The sequence below is a fragment of the Leptonychotes weddellii genome, chromosome 6 (assembly GCF_054177405.1).
Source record: "Leptonychotes weddellii isolate Sample4059 chromosome 6, ASM5417740v2, whole genome shotgun sequence".
In the NCBI taxonomy this organism is placed as follows: Eukaryota; Metazoa; Chordata; class Mammalia; order Carnivora; family Phocidae; genus Leptonychotes; species Leptonychotes weddellii.
The window spans coordinates 48691492-48703743 of record NC_138374.1 but is presented as its reverse complement, the minus strand read 5'-3'; the positions used below and the strand labels follow the sequence as shown (position 1 = coordinate 48703743).

General features: G+C 35.3%; 1 protein-coding gene across 4 annotated transcripts in view; it reads right to left on the bottom strand.

The window, feature by feature from the left end:
- The window catches only part of MICU1 (mitochondrial calcium uptake 1), a 224209-nt gene that overhangs the window by 102320 nt on the left and 109637 nt on the right, over nucleotides 1-12252 (bottom strand). For all 4 annotated transcript variants that reach the window (XM_081822958.1, XM_081822955.1, XM_081822956.1 and 1 more), the window contains one exon: nucleotides 6899-7013. In XM_081822958.1, coding sequence (XP_081679084.1) covers nucleotides 6899-7013 — 115 coding nt within the window. The remainder of the gene's footprint in view (nucleotides 1-6898; nucleotides 7014-12252) is intronic.

Below are 12252 nucleotides of genomic sequence, written 5' to 3'. Positions count from 1 at the left end.
TTATCACTACCCAACTGGAATCAATTTTTGCTCAAATAAACTCTTAGAATTATTAAAAAAAAAAAAATTCTTATGTGGTTGTTGATACAAAGATGAAAATGCTTTAACATTCTCTAACACCAGGGTTACTGAAATGGCATAGTGTTCTCAGATACAACTGGCTGAAAATGAATTTAGTATCATAAATATTTGATATATTTAAAAGCATTATTTTATTGTTTTGAAAAAGCTGCATTATTATAAAATCAACACACTAACCTTAAGAACAGGTAATGCCAGAGAAAGAAGTTACTGGTAATCAACACAATGAGATTTGGCTTTAGAACATGCAAATGAGTATCTCTAAAATTCTAAGCATCTCTTACAGGCAGAGAAATAACATAGAGTAAGATCATCCTTTCATCTGCTTTGTCTTACTCCTCATAATGTCAATTTAGCAATGGTAGGTAATCCCAGACATAAAAAGCTTAGGCAGATTAATAGCTAAACCAAATTTTTTCTGTAACTTCCCCAACTCCAATGTCCAAATAAAAAAGATTTTTTTTTTAAAGATTTTATTTATTTATTTATCAGAGAGCACGCGCGAGAGAGAAACAGCATGAGAGGGGAGAGGGTCAGAGGGAGAAGCAGGCTCCCTGCAGAGCAGGGAGCCCGATGCGAGGCTCGATCCCAGGACTCCGGGATCATGACCTGAGCTGAAGGCAGTCGCCCAACCAACTGAGCCACCCAGGCGACCCCCAATAAAAAAGATTTGTAACTGCCTTAAATCTGTTGATAGATCTCAGTATGCTGCCTTGCCCGAATTTTTCAACAGATCACTCAGGCTGAAAAACATTTTCATCTATAACTTCTGTTAACATTTTCATTAGACGGAATGGCACTGATCAGCACCACTATCTGCAAGTCACATACTTTGTGACTGGCTCCTGAATTTAGAATAGCAAGAGAAATAAAATATAAACATTCACTTGAATGCTGTTGTAATTTTTCAAAAAGTTTGTGAGAAATAAGCGTCACAATGAGAATGTGGTTTACTTCTCAGTGTATCAAATCCTGCTATAGTGAAAATCACTGAATTCAATTTCTCCACTGATTCCTCAAAATCTAAAGAGGGAATCAAAATCAGAATACACTGAAATTATGCCTGACTCTCATTAGGTCTTTTCCTAGGTACTGAACATACTGTAGCATTTTTTGCTTTTGATTTTTCTGGTGGTTTTTCGAAGATTAATAGTAACTAATAAGAAAGATGCTTAATAATCAACTTTTATAATTGTTTTATTACTTCTTCCTTAAGCTATCTAGAATTATTTTCATGTTATGAGGCCACAGTGCAGTGCTAATAACTTCCGTAGAACACATATGGAGATAAAGAGCACAAAAATAAGTATTTCGTAATTGTCAATGGCCAAGATCCAGATCCTAAGTCATACCATCATTATCTAATGAATCTTAGCATTAGCAAGAATGATCCAAATCAATAAATGCTGTGTAGCATTCTTGTTAAATCTGGATGACCTTTCTCTGCACCTAGTTATGAGAAAAATCTCTGACTTTTATTTTAAGATTTAAGACCATCAGCTAATGTTGCAGTTGGTTAGTGCAGAGAATTAAGCCATTAATAATCACGCTTCTGTATTCTCATTCAATTCTTATTAACCTACTTTAAGAATCAGAGGCTTTTTGGAAATTATTTAATAATAGTAATTATTAACAACCTCTTTATCTTGCCTAGAATGAATCTAGATTTATTTTATTAATAAGTAGCTCTTTACTAAATACTTAATATTCTATTTAAAGTGGATGCTAGGGGCACTTGGGTGGTTCAGTTGTTAAGCATCTACCTTCAGCTCAGGTCATGATCCCAGGATCCTGGGATCGAGCCCCCACATCGGGATCTCTGCTCAGTGGGAAGCCTGCTTCTCCCTCTCCCACTCCCACTCCCTCTGCTTGTGTTCCCTCTCTCGCTGTGTCTCTGTCAAATAAATAAAATCTTTAAAAAAAAAGAAGTGGATGCTAAGGCTCATGTAGAAAATTCAAGTTAATCCATCAAATCTGATCACAGAGATACGTTATAAAGCAACAGAATGTGTGAATTAGGAATAAAGGGGGGGAAACAAATACATAAATTCTAAATTAGAAGAAGCCAAGCTTATATGGAAATTGATTAATTTAAAAACATGTTTTCCTCATTCTATTGGTACTGGCTGCAGACTAACGACAACAGCTACAAGAACTGTTTTCAATTTAGGGTATAAACAGCAAAGCTGAGTCTTACATTTGCTAAACTACCTTTTGGAGAATATTGAAAAAAATGGTATAGTCTTGCTTTGTTACTTTGCCTCAGTGCTTTATATGGAACAGATATGTCTATAGTGAATACCATTACAAACTTGTAGTGAATATTATTATCAACCTGTGATCATTGTCATGCAGTTGACATTCTAGGTAATCATACATAAATAAGAAAAAGAAATCAATTATATAGAATGTTAAATATTGATAAGTGCCAAGGAGAAAAAATAAAGCAGGAAAGGGTAAAGTTTAGGGGGTATGTATGTTTAAGTGTCTGTGTGCGTGGCAGTGTTTAAAACATTTAAAGGTGTTGAAAAATGTTCAGATAGGCCGAAGAGGGACCCCATTATCCAAAGCACATACAGAGAAGAGTGAGAAATTCATGCCACTGCTGGTTATAAACACAGGATATTGCTGCCAAATTGCTTGTTATTCTTGGTGTGTGTCCAAGATAGTCTTGTTGAGCTAAAAATCAAACTTCTAAAAAGTTTAAATAAGAAGAACTGACTCTATTTAATGGGTGAAATTACACGCTTTTTAAATATTTATTTATTTATATAACATGCTTTTTAAAGAAAAGCTTCTTCCTTTCCTTTCTATTTATTATTTTTTAAATTTTATTTTATTGTTATGTTAATCACCATACATTACATCATTAGTTTTTGATGCAGTGTTCCATGATTCATTGTTTGCGTATCACCCAGTGCTCCATGCAATACGTGCCCTCTTTAATACGCATCACCAGGCTAGCCTATCCCCCCACCCTCTTTCTTACTTTTTTAAATAAAGGTATCCAGCTTTATTTTACATTGTTGCCTACTCTTTTTTTTTTTCTTTTAAAGTAAGTCCTATGCCCAATGTGGGGTTCGAACTCATGACCACGAGATCAACTTGCATATGCTTCACTGACTGAGTCAGTCAAGCACCTCAGAAAAGCAGCTTTCTTGTTTTTATTTTTAGGAGAAGTAATTATAAATCGAGAAGGGAAATGAATGATTTGCTATATATAGCTGTCAAGTTTTATTTTAGACAACATAGTAGAGCTTTTAAAGTACGTGAAGGTCCCAAATGTCAATCCATTTGGGCAGAGAGTTCATATTCTTCAAAATGATGGCAATTTCTTGAATACTACTGAGTCCATCAATTTTGGAAAAAACCCAGCTACTTAGAAATATGACAGTCTTGCATTGTCTGGGTTATGCTGTTTTACATTGCTTTGCTGATTTTGTATTGGAAATCATCAGGACAGCCCCTGTTGTCCACCAGAGTAACAGATTAATGAATATGCTAATGCATGTCTCCTCATCCCAAACCACTCTTCGGCAAATCTTTTGGTGCTTAAAGAATTGCATTCTCTCCTGCAGGATGATTTGGGAAACATTTAGTGTGCCTAGATTGTAATGAAATCTTGTTAACCACAAGGAAGATGATCCACTGAGAGCCTCATTTCCTATCATCCTAGCAGCAAGCTAGGACATGGGAAAGAACTGATCTCAGTATAATTCCTGTGGCACATTTTCCCCATGCTTTGCTGGATAAGTGGACAAGGCAATGCGCAACATTCAGATTACAAGAATGCTTGAACTGCCCGTTATCTATAGGAGAGTTTATGACCAACCTTCCCACAGCCAGCCGGAGAGAAAGAAGAGGCACTGGGTAAGTTATGGCTTATCACCGCTAAACATGTGAGCACAGACGTAAAGCCAATCAACAGGAGCCTAGATGCTGCAGTTGGCCTGAGTTCAAACCCTGAATCATCTACTTACTCTGGGACTTGGAGCAAATTTTTTGTATGTAACCCTCTGTATGCCTCAATTTCCTCATCTGTAAAATGAAGAAAATAATAGTACAAACATTATAAGGTTGATGTGAGGAAAATGTATGTGTAATTGAAGTCCCCAAAGAGAAGAAAGAGAAGAAAAAGTATCTCAAGAAATAATGGCTGAATTTTTTCCAAACTGGATGAAAATTATAAACCCACAGATCTAAAAAGTTAAAGAACCCCAAGACAGGAAACATGAAGAATGTTACGTCAAGGCACATAATAACACAAATGAAACAAACAAAAAACTCTGCCCCAAACTAGGGCAGTGGCTCTCAACCAGGGATGATTCCTTTCCATCCCCAACCCCCAGGGGGTATTTTGCAATCCTGAAGACATTTTTTATTGTCACAACTGAGAGAGGGGAACAGGTGTGTTACTGGAATCTAGTGGGTAGAAACCTGGAATGTTGCTAATAAACCTCTTACAATGCACAGGACAGCCCCCACAACAATAAATCATCCTGCCACAAATATTAATAGTGCTAAGGTTAAGAAACACTAGAGGCATTTAATAATCAAAATGCTTAAAACCACTGATACAAAGAGAAAATCTAAAATCATATCCTTACTATATTTTCTCATTCCTGACAATACAAAAAGTACAGTTGATCCTTGAACAGCACAGGTTTGAACTGTGGAGGGTCCACTTATATGTGAATTTTTTTGGATACAGTACAGTACTATAAATGTATTTTCTTTCTTATGATTGTATTAATAACATTTTCTTTTCTACCTTACTTTAAGAATACAGTATACAACACATGTAGCATACAAAATATGTGCTCATTGAATTTATGTTATCAGTAAGGTATCCAGTCAACTCTAGGCTATTAGTACTTAGTTTGGGGGGAATCAAAAGTTATATACAGATTTTCAACTGTGGGGGGAGGGAGAAGTATCAGCACCCTTGACCCCAGCGTTGTTCAAGGGTCAACTGTATGTGATATTGTAATACTAAGCACTTTTTGTAAATCACCCACCATGTTTAAGCTAGGAGCTGACCACCAAAAGTAAAGGTGCCTGGACCGGTAACAGGACTGAGTACTGGATGTAAATTAAAATCTCATTTCAGCTCAATAAACATTTACAGGGACTACTGCCATTGTATATAGTATATATCAGTACAATTCTCCAAGTTGGTCTCTTCATTTAATGCAGTAATCTTTCTGACACATCATGCCTATTGAATGCAAATTCTATTCAAAGTCACAAAAAAGGCTTAAAAACTCCTACCAGTTCTGCTGGGGTTTTCTTAATGACAAGGTTTATGGATCTTTTAAAATCAGATATGAAATGGCATTTTGTGATAGGATATCAAGAATAAAAACCCAGGCAGATTATATACCTACTAAATACTAGGCACTGAACTAGGAACTTTATATTCATGATCTCATAGTCCTCAAATAAGTAATTTGGGTTTGGTATTATTGCCACCTTCATTTTGCAAACAAAACAGATGAACAAGTTCACTGACTTGCCCCTAATCACAAAGCTAAGAAGTGGTGGGGCCAGGATTTGAACTGAAGTCTATTTTGGAAAACAATGCACTACCAAAATAACAACTAGCTTTAACAATACTCAACTTAAGATCATAAATGTTCTTTTATTTTAGTTCACTATTTTGGATCTTCACAACAAATCTATATATATCTATATTGTTAGAGCACTGGTCCACCACATGAATTTATTCAGACACATTGGTATCCCAAAGACAGCTGTGGTAAGGCATATTAGCCTATATTTCTTCATTTTTCTGTCAACAGAGGGAAGTACGGTAAGAGTGGTCAGAGCTACAACAGGAACTGTGTATTGTGTATGTCATTTATTAAAATCTACCTTAAAGTTTTATCTTTATAGATGACTAGTCTACAGAAGGGAAGGAAGAGGCAGTTACTTTTGTTTGATATGTCACACATGAAAGAAACTTCAGAATCACTTCTTTCAAACATACAAATCAGATCTCTTTGGTTCAATTTAGGTAGATTTTTAAAAAAATTTTATTTATTTATTTGCAGAGAGAGAGGGAGAGAGAGAGCACGTGCACAAGCAGGGGGAGTGGCAGGCAGAGGCAGAGGGAGAAGCAGACTCCCCACAGAGCAGGGAGCCCAACTCGGGGCTCGATCCCAGGACCCTGGGAGCATGACCTGAGCAGAAGGCAGACATTAACCGACTGAGGCACCCAGGTGCCCCAAGTTAGGTAGATACACAGAAAGCTAGAAACATACATTTTTTTTGGTTTGTTTTTCTGAATGGTTAGGAAAAAAAGCCATGTAGAGTAGCATACTTACCAACCAAATGGTTTAGCTTTAAAAAATCAGCAATTCATCAGTGCTCTAAATGAGTCAAATTGAATTTTGTGCTTTAAGGAGTAATGCTCTAAGATTCAAAAGTGAATATTCAACGCAATTAGAAAAACTGAGCCAATTTTCTTCTTTAGTGGAGAAATGATAGATCAATATGTTTTTTAATTGGGAAGTAGAAACATTAATAAAGTCTATACAATGAATAATCTAGTTTCACAGAATACAAGGGCTTCAAACACTTAAAGGAAGATTTGACTTCACAGTTGTTTTTTTCTTAACTTTACCTTGATACTTCATTTTTCTTCCTCTTTCTCAGGTGGTTCTATATACAAGTTACACAGAATTCAAACAAATGAAATTATATGTAACTTATAATTCATTAACTCTACAAACATGCTTTATTTCCCCCTCCAATCAGCTTTTTCAGAGTCCTGTATGCTCCCTATAAACAATTAAAAAGAAAAGTTTATACTTACTAGAAAGAACAGTTGTAAGGAAAATGTAGTCTGAAAAGGATATGAGTCCACATTCTCCAAGGGTGTAAAATATACTGCCTTCGTCAGCAAATTTTTCTCGTTCCTGGGCAATTTTCTATTAAATACATGGGTCCCACAAAGAGATAAAAAGAAGACATAGCAGAATGAGAACACAGATCATTAGAGATGAATCACCATTTATGTGATAGTTTTACGCTACTTATCATAAGCAATTCTCTGATGGCCATTCCAAATTAATGGATCCTTTACAGTTTCCAAGATGATTAAAATTATAAGACAAAAGATCATTTTGCTTATTTCAAAACTGGCTTAAAATGAACACTAGAAAATAATTTCAATTTTATGAACTCCTGCTATTTGACATATACTGGTCCACTTTGGACTGGTTTTGTTTCTTGGGTTTAAAAACAATCCGCCTGAATTGTTGAATGACTATCTTTTACACCTGAAACTAATATAACACACTATGTTAACTATACTGGAATTAAAATAAAAACTTCAAAAAAATAAAAAAATAAAAACAATCCACCTTTTTCTAAAGAGGCATATAAAGTAGAAAAAAAACAAAAACAAAACAACAAAAGAAACAAAAAAAACCCCCAAAATGAAATCGGTACAATTTGCCCAAAAGAAGTCAGTTTATTGCCTAAGAAAAACTATACCACTTGTGATCAGAAATGAAGAGGTAAGCAACTATTTTCAAGGACCACACAAATGCTCAGAAAAATAAATTCTGAAATACTAATTTTAATTTTTACCTTAGGATCCCCAAGAATCTTAGGTTTGGAATGTAGGACAGTTTGCAGAGCAAACAGCACCTCTGAAAGATAATGGCAAATCAAGACATGCACACTAAGATTTAGGCATGATTTAATTTAGTTGTATTTATTGATACCTTGCCGGAGGTTCCTAAGTTTCAGCTATTTCATGAAACTCTCCTAAAACTTACATTTTATTCTAAGTATATATATATATATTTTTTTAATTCTAAGTATATATTAATTTTTGCTTAATCTATAAAACTCACAAAGAGTTGATTCTTAGCCTTAGTAATGGCCTGTCTGCCAAGTGGTGTCCTCCTGTGTGTTTAAGCAAAGCTACCTGTTTTCTGAATTTCTAGCCAAATGATAAACTTAGTGGTGACATTGAAGATATTTTCAAAAACTGAAAAGGATCCACCAAAGAGTTAGACTTGGAACTAATTTCCGTAAGTTCTGGACCAACTAAAAACAGTCAAGGAATTATTCTGGGTACCAAAAATAGAAATAGGAGGTTTTAAGAACCCAAACCAACAAAGAGCAATCAAAGTAATAATGTCATGCAAGCACAAAATAAGAAGCAGCATTGCAAACATAACCTCAGGAGGAGTATCATGAAAACTAAACCAACAAGCACCACCACAACAGCATCCAGGTACACAACTATCCAATAGGTTACCTCTGTCTAGTGAAGATCCCATCATACATCACAAAAGAAAGAAAACTAGTTAACCAATTGAAAATACAAGTACCAAATGAATCATCATGGTCTTCTTAATAAACCTATCCAAAATAGCCTGTATTGGGTATTTGCTTATTCATAAGAAACGGTAAGCATAAACAGGTAAAAAGTCCATAGTTGAATGCTAACAAAGCAGTGAGGTTCTGATGGCACATTCTAGTTAGGAAAGGACTTCTTTGACTCATCTGTGGTGGACAGAAAGCATGGTTCTGTTTGACAGCATTTAGAGATTACTTCTCTGAACTGACAACAAAAATGAGCAACATAGTCCAATGTGTTCAAATTAAGGTTAGACCTCCTATCACACTTGATCTTCTACCAAGAGACTGAACACAAATTTCAAAGAAAAAAAAAGGCTACTGGAAGAGAACTAGAGCAGCAAAGGCTTTCACTGGAAAGTTAACATTTTAATTTCTCAAAAAAGGGAAATAAATGGTTACATTTTTTATATTATCCAAGATACCGCAAAAATAAAGTATGTGAGTAAGAAAAATTACATAAAATGAGAACAGGCTCCCACAGGCATAACATTACTAGCTAGAACAATAAATATGTATAAAAGCTGAGTGCTTTGTATTAATTATGTAATGATTGTACAGAGAGATTGCCATAAGCCAATAAAATAAATATTGGGATCCAGAAGTTGAGAAACACACAAAAGTCTTAAAGACAGAGTGAAAAGAGGCAACTAAGACAAAGAAGCATATCTAACAGTATTTTTTTTCTAACAATCATCTGGACTATGCTACTGTTCCAAAGATGACAAAAAGATAAATCTAATTCTGTTGTAACTTTTAATTTTGATATAATTTCAAACTCAGAAAAGTGGAAAGATCAATATAAGAAATTAACATATACTTTTTTCCTCTTATGCTTTTTACCCACATTCACTGATAGTTTACATATTACCTTAGTTGCTTCATTTTATATAAATATTCTTTTATACCTCTGAGAGTTCAATACCCATGTCCCTTTACATTTAAATACTTCACTATATACTTCCTATGAACAGACATTCTCTTACATACCACAGTATAAATTTAATAAAACCAGAATATTTAATACTGATACATACTATTATCTAATCCAGTCTTTTTTTTTTTTTAAAGATTTTATTTATTTATTTGAGAGAGAGAGACTGAGAGAGAGAGCACATGAGAGGGGGGAGGGTTGGGAGGGTCAGAGGGAGAAGCAGACTCCCTGCCGAGCAGGGAGCCCGATGCGGGACTCGATCCAGGGACTCCAGGATCATGACCTGAGCCGAACGCAGTCGCTTAACCAACTGAGCCACGCAGGCACCCTCTAATCCAGTCTTTTAAATGTAGTTAACTATTACAAAAATTTCCTTTCTAACGATTTTTGCCCCAGCCCAAGATGGAATCCACAATCATAAGTGGCATTCTCATGTCTCTTCAACCTCTGTAATCCAAAACAGCTTTTTTTTGCCCTTCTTTATTTTTTCCTTTGGAGGTTTATTGTTATTTTTGATCATAGAAAAATATATGTAACATAAATTCACCATTTTAACCATACAATATGTGGGCCTTTGGGTTTTGCCTTCATGCACATGTCTTCTAGGTTCATCCATGTTGAAGCATCCACTTAGTACTTCATTTCTTTTAATCACCAAATAATATTCCATTGGATACATACCACGATTTGTTTGTCCATTCATCCATTTAAGGATATTTGGGGTGTTTTGAGCTTTTGGCTCTTGAGAACAGTACTACTGTGAACATTCATGTGCAAGTATTTGTTTGACTATCTGCTTTCAATTCTTTTGGGTATGTGCCTAGGAGTAGAACTGCTGGGTCACACCATAACTCTATGTTGAAGTTTTTGAGGAATGGCCAAAATGTTTCTCAGAGCGGCTGCACCATTTTACATTACTACTACCAAAGTACAAAGGCTCTAATTTCTCTACACCATCATTAACACTTACCTTCCTTTTTTAAAAAAAATTAGAGCCAGGGCTCCTAGGTGGCTCAGTTCGTTAAGCGGCTGCCTTCAATTCAGGTCTTGATCTCAGAGTCTTGGGATCAGCCCTGCGTTGGGCTCCCTGCTCATTGGGGAGTCTGCTTCTCCCTCTCCCCCCTCCCCCTGCTCATGCTCTCTAATAAATAAAAAAAATCTTAAAAAACTATATTGCTATTCTAGTGAGTGTGAAGTGGTATTTCATTGTGGTTTGATTTACTTGTCCTTTTGTTATTGAGTTATAAAAGTTCTTTATATATGCCTTTTTTTTTTTTTTTAGCTCTTCATATACTCTGTATACAAACCTGTATCAGGTATGATTTGCAAAAGTTTTCTCCATTCTGTTCATTGCCTTTCTACTACCTTGATAGTGTCCTTTGATGCACTAAGGGCTTAAATATTGAAGTTCAATTTGCTTGTGCTTTTGATGTCGTATCTAAGACTCCAACACCAAATCCAAGTTTATGAAGATTTACCCCTATGTTTCTTCTAACACTTTGGTAGTTTTAGCTTTTACATTTAGGTTATTGATCCATTTTGAGTTAATTTTTGTATGTACTGTGAAGTAGGGATCCAACTTCATTCTTTTGCATGTGAATATCCAGTTGTCCCCACACTATTTGTGGACAAATATTCTTTCACCACAGAATGGTCTTCACACCTTGTTGAAATCAACTGACTACAAATATGTGGGTTTATTTCTGGGCTCTCAATCTCATTCCATTGATATATATGTCTTTTTTATGCCAATACCATACTGTTTATATTTTTATAATTTTTTAAATTGTGGTAAAATGTACAAAAACTTTTTTAAAGTGTACAACTCAATGGTAGTAGGTGCATTCACAATGTTATGTGACTATCACCACTATCTAGTTCCGGAACTCCTTCCCCATAAAACAGTTACACTCCACTGCCCCACTTCTTCTAGCCCTTAATCTACTTTCTGTCTCTATGGAGTCACCCAGATATTTCATATAAATGGAACCAGTTATTCTGTAGATTACAATTAACATCTTAAATTTACAACCATCTAGTTTGAATTAATACCAACTTAGCTTCAATAATATTAAAACAAACTCTGCTCCTCTAGAGCTCTTATTTTCATAAATTACATCTTTATACAGTGTTCCCATTAACACAGATTTAAAATTATTTTATGCATTTGTCTTTTAAATCACACAGGGGAAAAAAGTAGTTAGAAACCCAAAATACAATCACAATTGGCTTTTATTTACCTGTGTTGTTACGGTTACTGGTGTCATTTGTTCATATAGCTTCAAGTTACTATCTAGTGTCTTTTCATTTCAGCCTTAAGGACTCCCCCCCCTTTTAAGATTTTATTTATTTGTCAGAGAGAGCGAGCACGCACAAGCAGGAGGAGTGGCAGGCAGAGCAGGCAAAGGGAGAATCAGGCCCTCTGCTGAGCAAGGAACCCAATGCGAGACTCGATCCCAGGACCCCAGGATCATGACCCAAGTTGAAGGCAGATGCTTAACTCACTGAGCCACCCAGGCATCCCAGGACTCCCGTTAGCATTTTTAAAAATAGGGTAAGTCTACCAGCAACACTTACTTTCACGATTCTTTGTCTTAGTTTTTGACAGCTTGATTATAATGTGTTTAATGGTAGGTATCTGTGAATTTATCCTAGTGTAGATTCACATATTTCATTAATTTATAAAGTTTTCCGCCATTATTTCTTCAAATATTGCTCTCTTCTCTTTCTCCTTGCCTTCTGGAATTCCTATTATACATATGTTGGTACACTTAATGATGTCACAAAGATATCTTAAACTCTGTTCATTTCTCTTTATTCTTTTTTCTCTGTTTCTCACACTGGATAGTATTTTTTTTTTT